This window comes from Ursus maritimus, unplaced genomic scaffold, assembly GCF_017311325.1.
Source record: "Ursus maritimus isolate PB19 unplaced genomic scaffold, ASM1731132v1 scaffold_20, whole genome shotgun sequence".
NCBI classification, from domain to species: Eukaryota; Metazoa; Chordata; class Mammalia; order Carnivora; family Ursidae; genus Ursus; species Ursus maritimus.
This window is the reverse complement of record NW_024424453.1, coordinates 24,676,249-24,695,182: the sequence shown is the minus strand read 5'-3', so window position 1 is coordinate 24,695,182 and position 18,934 is coordinate 24,676,249. Positions and strand designations below refer to the sequence as shown.

Below are 18,934 nucleotides of genomic sequence, written 5' to 3'. Positions count from 1 at the left end.
TTCACTTTACCTGCATCAGCTCTCCCCAAGGTGGCACAGCTCAGTGCCAAGAGAGATGCCCCTCAGCCCGCAATCCTTCCCACAGAGGAAAGTGAGAGTGAGTGAGCACCCACAGCCCCGGCCTCACGGGCTGCTGCCCAGGAGGCCCACGTCTGTCCCACCCCTCCCAGAACTGCGGGACAGGGCAGAGCAGAATCAGCCTGTGGTGCTGGCACAGGGATCTCAATAACCAGCCGCAGACCCAACTGGCTGGTTTGTGGGCACCAAGAGGTGTAAGATGAGAAGTATTTATATGCAACCGATATTAAGTTGTTATCAGCTTAAAATAGCTGGCTGTACTTTAAGATGGTTTACGTAAGCCTCACGCTAACCCCAAAAAACCCTATAGCAGATGTGCAAAAGATAAAGGAATCAAAGCATACCACCACAAAATAAAATCATCAAATCAAAAAGGAAGGCAGCAAGAGAGGAGGAAAGGAACAAAGTAACTACAAAACAGTCTGAAAACAATTAATGAAATGGCAATAGTAAGTCCTCACTCACCATTAATTACTTTAAAGTGGATTAAGTTCTCCAATCAAAAGACAGAGTGAGCGAACAGATTAGAAAAACAAGATCCAGCTACAGGCTGCCTACAGGAGACACTTTAAGGACACACATAGGCTGAAACTGAAGGGATGGGAAAAGATATTTCATGCAAACCGTAACCAGAATAGGGGTACTATACCGCCATCAGGCCACAAAGGCTTTGAGTAAAAAACTGTTACAAGAGACAAAGATGGTCACTATATAATGATAAAGTGGTCAGTTCATCAATAAAACAATTGTAAATATATAAGCATCCAAAATCAGAGCACCTAAATATATAAAGCAAATATTAATTCAACTGAAGGGAGAAATAGCAATACAGTAAGAGTGTGGGGCTGTATACTTAAAATTTACTAAGAAGGTAGATCTTATGTTGTGTTATCACCACACACACAAAGAAAATAATAATAATAATAATAATAATAATAATAATAAAAGACGGTGGGAGGAAACTCTGGGAGGTGATGGATATGACCGTGGCCTGATGGAGGTGATGGTTTCAAGGGTAAATACCATCCCCAAACTCACTGAGTCACGGACATCAAATACGTACAACATTTTACATGCCAATCATGCCTCAATACAGAGGTACATATGAATTAAAGAATAAATAAATAAGGCTAAAAAGGCACGAAAAGGAAACACAAAAACATTTTAAACCTCAGAGTGGCCGTAAACAAAAGATTGATAATTTGATCATTCTGACCACATAAACATTATAAATTTCGTATGGCCTAAACCACGACAAACAAAATTGAAGGAACAATGTTGTGTGGAAAACAACCACAAGAACAAGAAAGGGTTGGGTTAAGTTCCATATATTCCACAAACTCTCAAATTGGTAAGGAAATCCATAGAAAATGACGCAAAGGAGGAGAACAGAGGTCATAGGAAAAAAATAGCTTTCTTAATGTGAAACTTGTAAAACACTAAGCAGCAGAAACACTTTGCTGCTGTCAGTTAGACTTAAGCTCTTTCTTCAGTCTCAGCAGAAACAGAAGCCCAGCCTGGCTGAGCGCTCAGGCCCCTCCTGGTCGCGGAGCGATCGGTGACGCAGACCGCACGGGTCGTCGTAAGGCTCCCGCGGCGCCGGCCGCCGGCTCAGGAGAGCGGACTGGGCGCCAGCCCTCCCACTCCACATGCAGGGCCTCTCAGCCGCAGCGTGAAATCGGCCGGGGCGGAAAATGGCAACTGCTACAAAGTAAAGCTTTTCTAGGTCCAGAGAGTGGTTGTTAGATATTTACCATCACCCACGAGACCCACCCCAAATGCCTTCAAAACGGGAGACCCGCACGCTTCCTAGGAGTTGTTTTCAATGGGCTGGAATCAAAATGAGGGTAAAGGTACCCAGTAAGGGACATAACTGTACGTATTTTGAAAAGATCCCAGGCAAACCTGAAACTGCACGCATGTGTATCACCAGCCTCACCCGAAAACCCCAAGAATCCGATCCCAAGCCTTCCTGCACTGGCAGACGGGCTGCAAATACAAAACTCGACGTCTTCCAACTTCGGTAAAACCATAGAGCAAAACTGAGAAACTCTGTTGAAAGCAGCATGGCTGGCTGTGGGGAAAGGGCAGGAGCCACCAGCTCACCTGCGTGTCCATCTTCTCCCTGAGGACCCGGAGCTCCTGGGTCTGCCTGAGCCGCTCCTCGGACTCCTCATCCCGCAGCGACCCGAGGTTGGACCCCGCCACACGGTGGGACCGCAGCGCCTGCAGCTTCTGAAGGGCCCGGACACAGTTTTATTTAGACGAAGATCTAATCTGGTCTTTTCTACCTTGACCAACGCCAGAAGGGCACACCTTGCCCCGCGACAAACTCCAGCTTGTCCTCACCAGACATCTACGCGCCTGCGCAGACTCATGCAAGTCTGCCTCCCCCTCCACTAGGGCTCCCCTGAGAGCTCGGGGCTTACACACGAGAAGCAGGTGCCCGTGGATGAACAGAGCAGAATTTCAACTGCACTGAAATCCGGCTGTACCCCAAACTCGGAGCTCGCCAGACATTTCTGCCCCCGTTTCCTCCTCAGTCTCAAATAGGCTGAAGAGACTCAGACTCTTGGAGCCTTTGGGAGCGTCTCATGCACTCTCGACCATTCCCTGAGGACTCCTGTCCCTCCTCCCACCAAAAGATGCTGGCTGTCACCAAGCAGGGCTGGCTTGGCCTGGCTTGCAGTGGTGTCACCAAGACCTAATGATTCCTGAGCCAGCAGTGTGTGATGTGAAGGAAAAGGCACAGAAAAGGGGATCCGAGAGAAGAGGCCTTGCCCCCTATAATTTTAAACATCATGGCTGCAGTCCCAAAAGTATGGTATCTCCACCTCTATTACTGCACAAAACTCATAAGCCCTATTAAAGCTTTAAAGAACTGCAAGTCCCTGAGTTTAACTTGTTATCATTCTTGCTCATCTTTAATTCTCCTCTACTGCTAACTCAATATCAGGGATCAGTGTTAACCATTTAGAGTGGACTGTTTTCGTAGCGTCTAATGCTTTTTCAAGCGTATGCACAACCCTCGGCTTCTGACGCGTCGTTTCTGTCTTCACACCGATGCTTAGACAACCAGAGAGCTGGCTCTCTCGGCATCACAAACCTTCCTGGCAATTTCCATTCAACTAGGGATTCCATCGGCAGCTGGATTTACCCTACATCGTATCTCAACTTCTCTCTGCAGTCAGGTAACTTGGCCAAAGTGACTTCAGAGGCCTTGGTATCAAGGGGGAAATTTTGAGGAGAAACATCTTCGAGAAGTATCTCCCTTTCATTGGCCCTCCTAACAGCGAGGGGAATCTTTTCTGTGTAATGAGATGGACGGACTTACGGTGTTATTCACACTCAATTGTAAATAAGATCTCATCTTTTTCTCCCCCAAATTAGAAAAAAACTAACCAAATAATTGTCCAAATACACTGAGAATTGTGTATCCAGTTTGGTTCCTATAATAAAAGTAAAATCATAAAATGTCACTTGAGAGGAGGTGGGGGAGACACACAAACCCAAAAGCCCAGCATAAGCAATCCTAGAGAGGAAAGGCCAGACAAGTGAGGTTCCAGCTTAGGAAAATGTGACCCAAGTTTAAAAGAAACCATAGATGGGGGCACCTGGGTGGCACAGCGGTTAAGCGTCTGCCTTCGGCTCAGGGCGTGATCCCGACATTATGGGATCGAGCCCCACATCAGGCTCCTCTGCTGGGAGCCTGCTTCTTCCTCTCCCACTCCCCCTGCTGTGTCCCTCTCTCGCTGGCTGTCTCTGTCTCTGTCAAATAAATAAATAAAATCTTTAAAAAAAAAATAAATAAATAAATAAAATAATAATAAAAAAAAAGAAACCATGGATGGTAAGAATTATGTCCTCATTCCCCAAAGCCTAGAATTCCTGAACCAAAGGAACCCTCAGACTTTTGATGAGGTGGTTTCTGAACAACTCCAAAGTCAAATCAATACCTATCTATTGAATGTCTAGTCAGCGAGCACCATGTTAGGGGAGGAGTGGGAGTCAGCAGGGGTGCGGGCGAGCTCAGGAATGATGAGCGTGGAGCTGGTAAGACCATGAGCTCCACATGGTGGAGCAAAATCTTGTCTCCCACATATCATCCCTGACCACACTGCAGGAACATTTAGAATGGGAGGGCTCGGGTCACTATAGATTACCCCCCCCCACACACACACACACGGCTCTCATCTCAACCCCACAGCCTTCCCCATCCCTGGCTTCCCATCTCAGGTTGAGATGATGGATCACCCAAGACTCCACACACATCCTGTAACAATCTCCTCCTGGAAAAGTTGTCCAGGGGTTTCTTTAGCAAAATGTAGGATGATCGTGAGAAATGCTACCAGACAGCTCATTTGCAAAAACAAGAAAAGATTCTCCTCGATGTTAGAAGGACCAATAAGAGCTAAATATATTCTGAAAATATTTCTCCTCAAAACATTTGCCCTGATATGGTTTTAGTCATATAGGTTTACACGGGAAGACAGAGTCCAGGGATAATAACCTTAATAAGGTTTTCCTGAATAAACTTGACAGCATACCCAGTAGAAGAGCAGAGGCTTTGAAGTTTAGAAAGTAAAGTTCAAATCCCAGGTCTACCTCTTAGTAGCCGTGTGACCTTGAGCATGTTATGGGGCTTTAATGTCTTCCCCTAGAAAGGAGGAATGATAATCGTTTTCTTTTAAAGAACTTTAAAACAGAAATAAGTAAACGAATAATGTATCTACTTTGAGAATGTTATGGTTGTTTTGTTGTTGTGAGGACTGAAAAGTTAACGTATATAAAGAGCCCCGCACAGAGGCTGGAAACCAGGAAATACAGGCAGTAAATCTTATTATTACATGTGATCTCCACAGACCCCAACAGAGTGCCTGGCAGGTAGGCAGCGCTCAGCACATATATGTTGAGAGAAAAGTGAATTCATTTAAATTTTGCCTCATATCTTGTCCAGTGATGAAAGAAAGCCCTTGGCAAAAATAAAGATAATGTCTAGGGGGTTCTTACTATATACTAGACAATGTTAAGTGCCGTCTATCTGCTAATTGAACCCTTTCAGCAACCTATCTTACAGTAAATAAACTGAGGCACAGGAAGGTTAAGTAACTCACCCAAGGTCACACAGCCAATATGTGATAGAGCAGGGACCCGATCCCTGGCACTGGCCTCTGGTATCCGGCCTCACAGTATATCAGCACCCAATGGCAGATGAAAGAAAACTAGTACAAACTAAGAAATAAATTTTGAGAATAAACAGTTTTTCAGCAAAAGAACTTTGAACGCCTTTTGCGTTGGGTACCTCTTCTAGTGTAGAGTTATGGTTGGCAACACTTTTAAATTCATCCCAAAATAATTTTTTTAACTTGTCTATTTCCTCATATAGCTTGGCCCGCTCTTTTTCTTTCCATTCATCAAATTCATTCTTAGCTTCTATTTCCTTCTGACGGGTGATCTCTGCTTCCTGGAAAGAAAAGCAAGAACAACAGAATCATTAATTCCACATCGTGGCCAATATTGACTGCTAGGGTCCCTTGTCTGGGCAAGTCACTGTGGAGACCCAAAGAACATTCGTCCTACAGTTCCCATCGTTTGGACATGGAGTGGGACTAGTCTTATCCGAACTAGAAAGTCCCTTGAGGCTAGGGACCCTGTCTTTTCTCTCTCTTTGTATCCCCATCATAGTTGGCACTCGGTAAATGGGTGCTGAGGAAACGAATGAAGAATGACTACATGAAGGAAGGGGTGAGGCAAGTTTACACATTTTCATTCTACAATTATGTACTAAGTACACCCTCGAGACCGGACTTTGGAGTTTATCCAGTCTTTGTTCTCAACAAAGCAAACCAGCAGGGTAGTGTAAGAAGCTAACGTGCTGGTTCAAATGCCCTCATGGGGTGCTGAATAATGCAGGAAAGTACACTGCTCGGCTCTCCTGTTGGCCATACAGATTTGGAAAAATAATTGAATTTTCCTTCCCTGACAACGTAAGATCACTTGTCACACCCAGGAAATGCCACCCTGGCGCTGACTCCCAGCTGCAGGGAACCAGCCACACTTCTGGTCCTGTGGGAGACGGGGGCCTCAGGGGTCTCCTGGGCAGTCCACGAGCAGGTCTCCCCGGGCGCTTCCTCTCCAGGCCCACCTGCAGCTGCCGCTGCCTCTCCGCCTCCCTCTGGGCTTCCAGCTCCCCTTGGGTCCATTTTAGCTTGGCCCGCAGCTCTTCCAACATCTCCTCCACTGGCTGTTCCTGCTTCTTCTGCTTCCCTGTGGGGTCCAGGCAAAGACAGGGTGGCCAGTTTAAGTGAAAACATGAATGAAACGTGGTTCCTCGCCTATGCAATCAGCCACACCTCAGGCTGCGACCAGCTATGCCGCTTCCACTGGACGATGACCGCGGGCAAGGGACATAACCTCCCCGACCCTCAGTTACCCAGAGTTGGAAAATGGAGATAACAACAGCACCCAACTCAGACGGTTGTCATGAGGATGAAACGTGAGAGTGCAAAGTGCTTAGCACAGTGCCTGGCCTGACAGCTCAATAAAGCTGAACTATTATTGTCATTGAAAATAACCATTTTGACAGTCCCGACACACGCAGATGCAAACGCGAGATCGGCGGAGTAACCGAAGCAGAATACCACGTTGCACTGGCACAGGGATGCTTAATACAAAGCATGTATCTGTGGATCCTGACAGCCATCAGAGAGGGTTTCACGTCGTGAAAATAATTGTAGTTTTAAGTTCACGTTGTTCAGAAGTATAGCATAGTACTAAGTTTCAAATGAAAAAAAAAAAAAAGCAGCTGCATTACAAAGGAAACTTTCAGCCAAGGTTGCTTTAAGTGGATACTTTACCTTTTCTCAGGTTAAAGAATGCATTGTAAGAGAACATTCTAACTAAACCACATACTGATAAACCAAGAGTTACAGGTTCGTGAAAAAGATACCAATTGTACTTGAACACTTGTTACTTTTTAAAGTACCTTTAGTGCCTATTAGATAGATAGCTCCGTTACTAAAACCTTAAGCCTGTCTCTGAAATGAGATACGGTTTTCTTCAGACTGGACTTTTTGGAAACAAGCAATTTTTAGATGCAGTGGAAATTAATTTGGGTTAACAAAGTGATCTGAGATAATATGAAATAGGAGAGCAGGGGTATCTGAAAAGCCAGCTGCCTGAGAATAAAAAGGTCATGAACATTAATTTAGCAAGAGTTGCCTTAAGAACATATTTTCCCTCTCCTTCAGCAATTAACCTTAAGCAGATGAGAAGGAATATGCACAAAGATTTCCACACGAGAGTGTTGATCATCATGTGATTTATAATAGGGATATTTACGAGTAACCCAGATAAAGTACGAAGTAATTTAATTGTGAAATAAATTAATGATAGCCACAGGATGGGATATTATTCAGCCATTAAAAATCATGTTTTCCAAGACGACTGAATGACATTGGAAATGTGATATATTCTTAATTGAAGAAAAGCAACAGTCAAAACTGCATAATATAGGATTATATACATACACAGAAAAATAATAACGGAGAACATACCAAAATATTAACTAGGCGATATTGTCAATGGTTTTTATTTTCTCTTTTCTACATTTCTGTATCTAAATTTTCCAGGTCAAAGGCATTGTTTCCAATTTTTCTATTGTGGTGAAATACACATAACATAAAAATGTGACATCTTCACCATTTTTAAATGTACAGCTCGATAGTATTAAATGCATTCATAATTCATAATGTTGTGCAACCATCACCACCATCCACTTCCGTACTCTTCTCTTCTTATAAAACAAAAACTCCGTATGCTTTAAATAACTCCCCATGGACCCCCTCCCCCAGCCCCCTGCAACCACCGCTCTACTTCCTGTTTCTATGAATTTGACTACTCTAGGTGCCTCATGTAATTGGAATCATACAGTGTTAGTCCTTTTGAGGCTGACTGACTTCACTTACCATAATATCCTCAAGGTTCATTCATGTTGTAACATGTTATAGAATTCCTTTTCTTTTTAAGGCTGAATTCTATTCCCTTGCATGTATATACCACATGTTATCTATTCATCTGTCTACAGACATTTGGGTGCTTCCACATCTTAGTTACTGTAAATATTGCTGCTATGAACATCAGTATACACATATCTCTTCAAAGACACATCTTTTTTCAGAAAAATTCATTTAAGAGGTAAAAAACCTGTTTTTTTTAGCAGCCTCCAATGCAGAACCAAGAAGAGCTAGATATATAATAAATGCATAATAACTAGGTAAATGGTGCTGTTTTAAATCTCTAAGTCTGCTCTTTGAAAAGGAAATTAAAATGAAGAAAAATAGGAAAAGGTTTTATTTAATGGGATTTTTATATTTATATGATTTATATTTTTATACCTATTTTTAAGTGTTCACAGCTATTTCTTGGGAACCACAAATATGGATATAAGGTATGCAAATCTCTTTATGGGGAACCTAGAGCCTTGCTACTTGTTTTGGAATTTGAAATAGTAAAATTAAAGTGATTAAGTCCTAATTAGCTCACGTACATACAAAAAGTCAAAGAAGTGGTCTAACTGCTCATTAACCCCATTTAAACACATTCATAGTTAGCATCAGAGAATAGCAGATTCATAGAAGGCTGGAAGGTACGGACCCTTCAAACTCACCATCTGCCTGCCCCATTCACAGCAAAGACCACTGAGACCCAGAGTGGATGTACTGACTGTGTCATAATAGAAAGGGATAAAGCTAACCCTGGAACTTACCTGACCCCCTTTTTCTCTACATGGTCAGAAACCCTCCCAGCCCCACATGGGATGGATCCCCCCATCGTGGATGGTGGGATCATCCCCTCCTTTACTAGATGATGAGGTCCGAGGGCAGCTGTGATGGGCTACGCGCCCCACACCCACCGAAGACCAACCCAGACTCTTCCACAGTCCCAGGAGGGCCACCTGGACTCACCGCCTTCTGCCGCACCCGCGTGCCTGCGCTGGATGTGGCCCCGGAGGAAGGTGGCATTCATGAATGTCTTGTCACACAGGTGGCACTGCACAGAAGGGAAACAGTGGTAAGCTCAGAATTAAATCACCTGGGTCGACCTGGGGTTCTCCCAATATCAAAATTCCCATTTCCATGGGCTCCCGGGGCTGGTTCAAAAATGAAGAATTTGATCTGAACACTGCCAGCGCCCAGGGGAGCTGTGACCACTGACTAGGTATTTGAGGATACTACGGAATTTTTGTTGGTTTTTCAAGGCATGCTGATGGTCTTGTGTTTGTTTGAAAGTGAGAGTCCTTGCCTTTTAGAAATACGTACTGAAATAGTTATAGATAACACCATACGCCTAACACACTTCAAAGTGATGCAGGGGTGTGGGCAAGTGGGTAGGGGAACATATGCAAAAACATTTTACGTGAGTTGATAACGATTGGGCTGGTAGTGTACAGATGAAGGTTCATTACACTACTCTCTCTTTTGTACACATTTAAAAATTTTCACAATACAAAGTAAAAAAAAAAAAAAAAAAAAAAAGCCATTGCCCAGGTCCAATCCCAGGGTTGAGAACCACCAGAGCAGAGAGTAGAAAACAATAGTATCTCTAATTCCGCTTCACTCTCCTCAAGCATTTCAGACATTACCAATCTATCATATCATCTTTTTACTGTAAAAGTTCAAAATTTTTCTAACACAACTTTGCAGGCTGCCAATCCTACTCAATCAGACTAAGAGGACAGATTATTTGCTATCTTTACACAAATGTGACAGAAATTTCCAGTTGTCCCCCAAGACCCATTTTCTCTCTTCCCTCGGTAATAGAAACCCTGATTTTTAGCTGATCATGAGGTTAATGAGAATAAACACTTTATGTTCCAGGCTCCCTTGCCAGGTGTGGCCATGTGACTAAATTCTGGCCAATGAGATGTAAGCAGAAGTGACATATGCAACTTCTAGAAGGTATCATTAAAGAGTTAGAACCGTGCAGTAGCAGCTCCTTCTTCCTCTGACAACAGAACCCCAGTTTTCTTCTGGGGAATTACCCTGCCCCTTACTCTCCATCCATGGGCTTCAGTCCATCCCCAGCTCCACGGTGGGACATGTGACCTAGACCAAAGCTAGTCACAACCCTGAATTCCTGGGGACCTGTGAGCGGCTCCCACATGGGTAGGAGATCCAAAAACAGCCAACTACAGGACATGGTGAAAAACTGGCCAGGTTTCTGGGACCAAAGTAGGCCCTCTATCATGCCAGCCTTGATCCTAGGAAAATCAGATACTGGCACTGGTGGCCCAACTTCCTACCACACAGACAGAATCTTTCTGAGAATGGAATCCACCCTGAAGAGGAGTCGCCAACAGCTACAGAGAGACAAACTAAATTCTGGTGCCCATCATCTGATTCCAGGGACAAGCCACACCTGAGTCCCACCAGAGCTCCAGATTTTTCAGTTAAAGTAACTAATTAATTCCTTATTGGCCTAAGCCAAGTTAAACTGGGGCTCTGGCATTTACTACTGAAAGAGTTCTGACCCTTTTTCATAATTAACATTGTATCAATTACCATTGGATCCATTAACATTGTATCATACGATTCCTTCTGTCCCATCTACCCCCAAACTATGAATTTCTGGAACACCTGAGCCAGCATGACTTGTGCCTGCCTCCTCAGAGCCTGGCCCAGACAATTCATGAAAGTGCAATGGTCCCGAGGCCGCACTTGCCATGCAGATGAGAATGTTCAAATGCTGCACTGGGTAATGAACTGTCACCTGGTTGAATGATGGAGTCACTTTTTGGGAATGGGCCTGGCAGTACCAGTCTCTTGCTACAGACTGATTCTACACACACACACACACACACACACACACGCTGGAGAACTTGATGAGACATCTCTAACATCGGCTCCTCGCCCCAGTAAGCGTGGCCCACAGCAACCCCGGGGCCCAGGATGGTGGTGCCCCCAGGTGGCCCGGTGACAGCCCATAGCCCTCCCCTCCCCCGCCCCACGCTGATTCCTCACCGCGTGGTAGCTGTGGGCCCCCGTCTGCAGGAGCAGCTGCTGCAAGGTGCTGATCATCTTGCGACGCCGGCGGCTCTCCTCTCTCACGCCCTTGAGCTCGTCAGCCTGGCGACCCAGCTCCTGCTGGCCACGCTGCTGCTGGCCCAGGCTGGCCTGCAGCCGTGCCTCCAGCTGGGCGACGCTGGAGCTCAAGCAATCCTGGCAGTGCAGCAGGTACTCGATGATGAGCTGGGCCAAGCGCAGCACCTTGAGCAGGACCGGGTCCACAGGCTGCCCACAGCGGCTGCACGCCTCCCGGTCCAAGTTGCAGAAGGTGACCCCAGCGATGTTCTCCTGCAGGGTGGCCACATCCAGCTCCCGCGCCACACGGTCCACGTCCAGGGCGCTAATGCGCCTCCAGTCCACGCTCTCGGAGCGAGGCTGGAACTTGAAGGTAGGGAGTGGGTAGGCCCCAAAGAGGGGGCCACTGAGGCCTTCAGCAAGGGGAGCCGGGGACTGCATGGGCTGAGGAAGCCCTGGGCTGACCACCGAGGGAGGGTGCCACCAAGGCCACGGCAGCAGGCACAGGAGCTGAGACAGGGCCTGGAAAATAAGGAGAGTGTCCAAGTTCGGCAAGATGCATCTGGCTGCACATACAGTACACCCGGGCAGCACAGCGGGAGCCTAAGTGGGGTGAGGGGAGGGAGCTGTGCAGCCGCTGGAGTGCGCCTGGGATGCACTGACAGGGTGACAGCTGCGGAAGGCAACGGTGTGGGCTCTGTAATCACAATCGCACAGGTGTGGATTCAGATCGCAGCCTCGGGCCAGCTCCTTCACATCCTTAAGCCTTCTGTGTATACTGGGGATCACGGAGCCTACTTTGCAGGCTTGCGGTTAGGAACGAGGCAAGTGAAGCACGCAGCCTAGCACCTGGCACATATGAGGTCCTCCTGCTACGAATGAGACAAGTGAACCCCCCTCCGCTGCGCCCCACACCCAAGTCCACGGCAAGAGTTCCTGCCAGAGGTCTTTGTCCCCGACCTCCCTAAGCCTTCACCTGAGAAAGACAGGGATAGGCCTGCCCTACCTGCCCGCAGGGTACCTGAGGGCCGGAGGAGGGGCCAGGCCAAGGCACCCAGTAACCGTATCAGCCGCAGTGCGGCGAGCGCCAGCATAGCAAGCGCCGGCCTCTATGCTGAACACAGACTCTGCATGCAAACCCCAAGCCACGATCGTTATTCCCATCTTACAGAAAAGGAAACGGGTGTCTGGAGGAGTTAAGAGTCTTGCCCCAGACAGGAAGGCCAGAGTTGAAGCACAGTTGGAGGCACATCTGGCTCCAAAGCTTGTGGACTCTGAACATGGATTCTTGAGGCCACTTGTCCTAAAACCTTGCTTTGATCAGATCATGACCCCTTATCCCTCAAACCCCCTCATTCATTCACCCACTGCCCCCTCGTTTACAGCATGCCCGCTTGGACCAGGCCCCGTGCCCGGGCGCTGGGGCTACTGAGGTAAATGAAACACACACCCACCCTCCACCCAGGAGCTCAGCGTGGCCCCCCTTGTTGCCACAGTACCACGTCCACACCACTTAGCCTGGCCTGGAAGACAGCCTGCAGGCTGCCAGTGACCCAACTTTTCCATTTCAGCTCCCACGCTTCCCTCTCTCAGATACTCTTCCCCCAAACAGTCTCCAAAACCAAAACCAACCAGCCACCTGCACCCCCATCATGGCCATGACAAGATCAGCCCATTTCTACTTAACGTGCTATGTTATTTAAGCAAACAAACAAAAAAAGGAGACGGGAGACATGACACTTACCATGCTCAGCTCCAAGCTGCAACCGAGTCACTGAGCCTCGGAGACGATTGCCACAACAAGCTATGCCTTGGAGCAACAGCAGGTTACCAGGCATGCTGTGGGCAAGGGTAACAGGACACCTACTTCCTGTCCTCCCCAGACCCGGGAGCTCACCTACAGCTCGCTGTTTAACTATTTAAGCTAGGGCCTCCGATGTGTGCCCACGATCCTCTCTCTAATATTAAGGCTAAGAACGCACCATCGGCAACTCTCTCAGCTTCCCCCACCTTTTTGAAAGTTCCTTCCAGCCTCTTCCTTGAACAGTTGCTATCCTTTTACCCTTCCTTTAACACAGGGGAAAGATGGGATGTGGGCAGTGCCCCCGTGATATTCTGCTGTTCATTCATGTCCCATCTCTCCCTGCACACTCTCCCTGACGGTGAGCTCACACTCACCCACAGCTTCAGCGACCGAAGGTCTGCTTTAGGCTGAGCCTCGGTCACTCCCAAATCTCTTTCTCGCTGGCCCAGCTCTCTTGGGACCTTTAGATCCAGCCTTCCAATACTGATTATACCAGAAATTGCGAATCCAAATTCCCCCAGGGCCAGGAAGGTAGCATTAAATGCAGGAAATGTGCCAGGTATAAGAAAAACCAGAGTATGAGCTCGATGAGAAAGGGCAACCGATTCCCTTCTTTTGTGCCCAAGATACAATTAGGCAGCGGTTCTCAAAGTGTGGTCCCTGACCAGCAGCATCAGAGCATCAGCCTCAGCTGGGAACTTGGTAGAGATGCAAGTCTCCGGATTTATTGATTCAGAACCACTATAGCAGGGAGTATTGGGGATTGTGGCAAAACGGAGAGTGCCTGCCCTGTTTAGAAGGGGCAGCCACCTTGGGGCATCTGGGGGGCACAGTTGGTTGAGAGACTGACTCTTGGTTTTGGCTCAGGTCATGATCTCAGGGGTCCTGGAATGGAGCCCTGGGTCAGCTCCGCGCTCAGCGGGGAGCCTGCTTGAGATTCTCCCCCTCTGCCCCTCCCCCAACTTGTGCACAGGCACTTGCTCTCCCCCCCCAAAATAAATAAATAAACCTTAAAAACCAAAACCAAAACAAAACAAAACAAAGGAAGGGGCAGCCACCCCTGGGCTTCAGTCACATGGGAATGGATTTTCTGTGTTCCTCATTGGCTAATTCCAAATTCACCAAAACGATACTCAAACACCTTTATGAACTCTTTTCAAACTACCTTTCTAGCTGCATCTCCCACTTACAATATGACTTGCTGTCCCCACGTTCATATTGCTGGGCTATTTATTTATGGGCACTATTTTTAAGTGCTTTGTGAAGAATCATTCATGTAATCCTCAGAACAATCCCTCAAGGAGATACTAATATTATCCAAACCACAAAGAAAAAAGAAGCCTGCCCCAGGTACAGGAGGCAAGATCCAAACCCACACCGCCTGCTGATGGAGTCTGAGCTCTTAGCCACTATGCCATGCTGCCCATCGGTATAGAGGGACCTCCACCACCTCCCCCTGCCCCTACTGCAGGTGAATGAGTGCCTCCTTCAAGGTCTTGCTCACACATGACAGCTACCATAAATGCCGCCAGGCCCACAGTCAAAATGCCCTGCCCCTTCTGGAGCACAGGTATACACTCCTTGGGGCGCCTCGCCACACTCTGGTCTCTATCGGTGTGGACATGCAACATTCATTTATTCATCCCGTCAACAAACGACTGCTGGGCCCCTACTAAGTGCCAGGCACCGTGACTGGCACTCAGAACCGATGGTGACCCAGGCAACAGTCCCTGCCATCGTTAATAAAACTAGTTAACAGTTCTGCACACACAATTACAAGGCTTTCCATGCACTACCCCACTTAGTTCTCACTACAACCAAGTACACAGATGAAGAAACTTAGAGGTGACCCAAGAGGGCAAACTACTTCCCACAATCAAACACCTAATGATGGTGTTTGGCTCCAGACTTCACCAGAAAGACAGAAAAATAGACCAGAAATGACCATAAAGAGTGGTACGTGCCAGGTTCGGAGCTGGGACAGGGCGCAGTGGGTGTACCAAGGAGAGGCCATACCAGGACAATCCGGTCTCCTTTCTCCTCCAAGTCCTCCAGCTATAAGTTCCTCAAGGGCTGAGACCATGGCTTATTCATATCTGTTGTATTCTAGCCCCTAGCGTATTACTTGCAGCCCAGATTGCTATTGACCTGAGCAGAATTATCAAAATCTTAGAATATCTGCCTCAAAAGTCTATATTCTTGGGGATTTGGAGAAATGAGCCTATGAACCAGCAAGAATTAGGATAAAGAGTAAGAATGGGGGGCACCTGGGTGGCACAGCGGTTAAGCGTCTGCCTTCGGCTCAGGGCGTGATCCCGGCGTTATGGGATCGAGCCCCACATCAGGCTCCTCTGCTATGAGCCTGCTTCTTCCTCTCCCACTCCCCCTGCTTGTGTTCCCTCTCTCACTGGCTGTCTCTATCTCTGTCAAATAAATAAATAAAATCTTTAAAAAAAAAAAAAAAGGAGTAAGAATGGAGTTGAGAGTCCTTAATTCGGACCCACTGGAGAGAAATGCCGTTCAGACTTACTAAAACGCTGGATTTGTTACCATGTGTGTCCACAGCTTGATCCCACTGGCTGCTAATGAAAGCCGAGAGTGCCGGAGCCCTTGTGGGTGGGCTCAGACTCATCAGCGAGAAGCCCCAGAGCCCACATTGATTGACTATCAAGATATGGCTGCAGCCCTGAAACCCTCACACTTACGCTCTGAGCACACTGTAAACACTGAAGACCGCAACCCCACTCCCAGTTATACAGAATTCTAAATTAGGGATCTGAGTTCATGCAGTCTTCCTGAACCCCAAAAGTGTAACTTTTGTCTTCCACGAGAACCCCTGGGTACTCAGAAGTCTTAGGGCTCTGGCATCCAAAGGTGAGCAGAACTGGGGAAATGTGAAGATTATGCTAGCAGCCATCACTGATTAAGTTTCTGTGTGCCAGGCACCATGCCAGCCTGTAAAAGTACTATTTCTAGCCATCATACAACCTTATCTGTAGCTATGATTTGCCTCATCTGACAAACGTAGAAACTGAGGCTCAGAAAAGCTAAGAGACCCACCCCAAGTCACTCAGCTACTAGGTAATGAAGCCAAGATTCAAGTCAGGTTCTGTCTTAACTCCAGAGCTTTTGAATTTTGCCCGACTACCTCCCAATGATGATGACGATGACACAGAAATTACTTCCCACCATGGAAAAGACAGTACCTGAGATTTCTTGACCAAACTGCAAGAATAGAAACTTTACGGCAAATCACAACAGGATCAGTGCCAGGGGCCTGAAATTTTCTCTGTATCTCCGCAGAGCTTAGCTGAACAGGACTCAACTCCACAGCTGGTGTCCAGGTTAGGGTGGCAGGAGACAAAGCCCAGGGAGAGTGCTGCAGGTTACCTGGAAACCACACACCCCAAAGGGAAGTCACACTGTGCTTTCTCCAGGCATCAGCAGACTGCCTTCCCCACATCTGGGAATAGAAACACAAGGCAGCATTAGGAAATCCAAAGCTGTGTTAACCATCTCTGCATGTTTTGATGGGGTCCCAGGAAGCTTCCAATCCTAGACCAATGTCATGAACTAGTGGGACCCAGAAGAATGATATTTATGCTAGTATTCCAGACTTGCTTCATTTCTGATGAGATGGCTTCTACCTGGAGCAATCCCACAGCCAAGAAAGAAAGCCCATCTACCACCCTTGCTTTGCACACCCCCAGTGATGGGGTGCTCACCACCTCACAAGGCAGCCATCCCACGGCGACACAACTCCTGGAGAATTTATGGTTCTTCTGAAACCTACCCACCCATAATCTGCCAAAGATACCTTGCTCAAAATCAACCAAACAGCTGATCTTTTTAAATTCTGATTTTTTAATATCAATGGACAGCTAGAATATACCACCGTGGCTGCCACCTTATTGTCTCTTCTGCTTCCTCAAGAATGCAGCCAAGAGGAGCTGTTAGGGGAGCCAAGCTACCAAGGCAGCTGCCAGGCAGTCCCTGACAAGCCTGCCCTGGCTCCCAGGGCTACTCTCAGCAGTACTTGCCCAGGGGAGCCCAGGCTTGTCATTAGCGCTAATTGTTGTGGCTGCCAAGGAAACCTCCACACAGTTTGCAAACAGGTTATGCACACACCGTAGGCAAGGGAGCCCAAAAGAGACGAGAGTGACTCAGGCGCTCTCCTGGAACACCATCATTACAGATCTTCAACTTATTCTCTGATTCTGTCATTTTCCAAAGAAAGGTGTACCCTTTGCACTCCTTCTTGCCCTTCACAGGGGCTGCACCCACTGCCAGAACCATCAAATGGCACACAGCTCTCCCTTACAGCTGGCGTCCATTCCCAATAACTGTAGGAAGGGATTTTTTTTTTTTTTGGTATAGTTGACACACAATGTTACGTTAGTTTCAGATGTACAACATAATGATTTGACAGGTTTATACATTATGCTGTGTTCACCACAAATGGAGCCACCATCTGTCCCCGTCCATCACTAGTACAATATCACTAACTCTATTCCTTATGCTCTGCTTTTTATTCCCGTGACTTACTCCAGAACTGGAGGCCTGGATCTCCTTCTAAGAAGGTATTTTTAAAAGACAGCGCCATGTGGTTTGTCAAAAATCTCTCTTAAGTTTACGCCACAAAACAATTTTCTTTAAACTAAAAATCACAGCTAGGATTTTGACTGGCATTGCTTAGGAATATTTTAGAGGGGAAGACTACAAACTGACGTGACCTGTCTTCCCAGGTGCAGAATTGTCAAAAATCAGCACTGCTTTTCACATCTAAGAGGAGTTTAGAATATCCTGCTGTTTTCTTTCCATGGAAGAGTCATTGCTTCTTGGTAGGCTTTGTCTAGCTTCAGCCATCAGACCCCCACAAAATCCTCCCTAGAGGTACATGGCCTAGCAACAGCTGGCATCGTAGGTAGTTAAGCCCCCTAAGCAGGACTCACCCTCTCTGAAAAGGGCCCACAAGGAGGTTTAGAACAGCCCACCGAGTTGACCCCTTCCTTGCTCCTGTCAGTGTCCATTGAGCCACAAGCCTTTGGGCCAAACTCCAGCTTTGTAGCAGAACCCAGTTAAATTCCACAAAGGAATTCACATTTCCGTTCCCAACCTGAAGCACATAACTTCCTGGGGCCATTTCATCAAGTAGGATAGTATCCAAAACTATTTCCACATGAGGAAGATGTCTCTAGACCCCTGGTGCTGACAGAGACAGAACAAAAAAAAAAAAAAAGATTGCTTATCAACCACTTGACTGGAGGACCAGCCTTCTCTAAGAGGGGTTGTTTTCACTGACCAGTCCTCAGGTCTGGGAGGCCAGGAAAAGGTGATGAGGGACATCCCCGACAGAGGTAGACCACCCACCTTGTCTGCAGATGAAAGTGTGAGAGGCCACAGTCAAAACACCTCACACTCACCAGGCCTCTCTTCAAAGTACTTTTAAGAAATTAAATTCCCAGACACAACGCAGGGGCAGGAATGTGCTGGGCCCTAAGGAGTGCTGGGTGAAGGGTAGCCCTGCCCAAGCTCTCCAGACCCCCTTCTAGACCCTTGTTCCCTACAAAGCAAGTCTCCCTTGCACTTTTATCTGCAGCCACCTCAAAAGGAAAATACCATTGCTGCCTCCTGCTAAACTCCAGCCCCAGAGCGCAAGAGGGACAAAACAGAGATGCCAATGTGTTTGTTTTTAAATCATCTCATTACCAAAAGATCCCCTTTACCTGCAGAACTCAAAGCATCAAGCCCTCCAAACCATATTTATTTTTTTCAAAAAGTAACCATCCAAGTCTGTCCACGCAGGGAAGCCCAGTCCTGCGGGTGCAGTCACCCCTGGTTCCCGGGGGGGTACCTCGGTCCAGAGCAGGCCGAGGGAGCGGGAGATGAAGGGCAGAGCCCGGCGGTCTAGCGGCGGTCTAGAGGCCGCCCCGGAACGCAGCTCCCGCAGCTCCGGGGCTGCACCCCTACA

At 47.3% G+C, this 18,934-nt stretch overlaps 1 protein-coding gene across 1 annotated transcript in view; it reads right to left on the bottom strand.

The window, feature by feature from the left end:
• The window catches only part of DZIP1L (DAZ interacting zinc finger protein 1 like), a 33,382-nt gene extending 16,814 nt beyond the window's left edge, over nucleotides 1-16,568 (bottom strand). Inside the window, 6 exon segments of the mRNA XM_008708130.2 lie at nucleotides 2,185-2,313; nucleotides 5,381-5,542; nucleotides 6,224-6,345; nucleotides 9,045-9,129; nucleotides 11,100-11,681; nucleotides 16,170-16,568. Coding sequence (XP_008706352.2) covers nucleotides 2,185-2,313; nucleotides 5,381-5,542; nucleotides 6,224-6,345; nucleotides 9,045-9,129; nucleotides 11,100-11,600 — 999 coding nt within the window. The 5' untranslated portion in view covers nucleotides 11,601-11,681; nucleotides 16,170-16,568.
• Nucleotides 16,569-18,934: the final 2,366 nt, after the last annotated feature.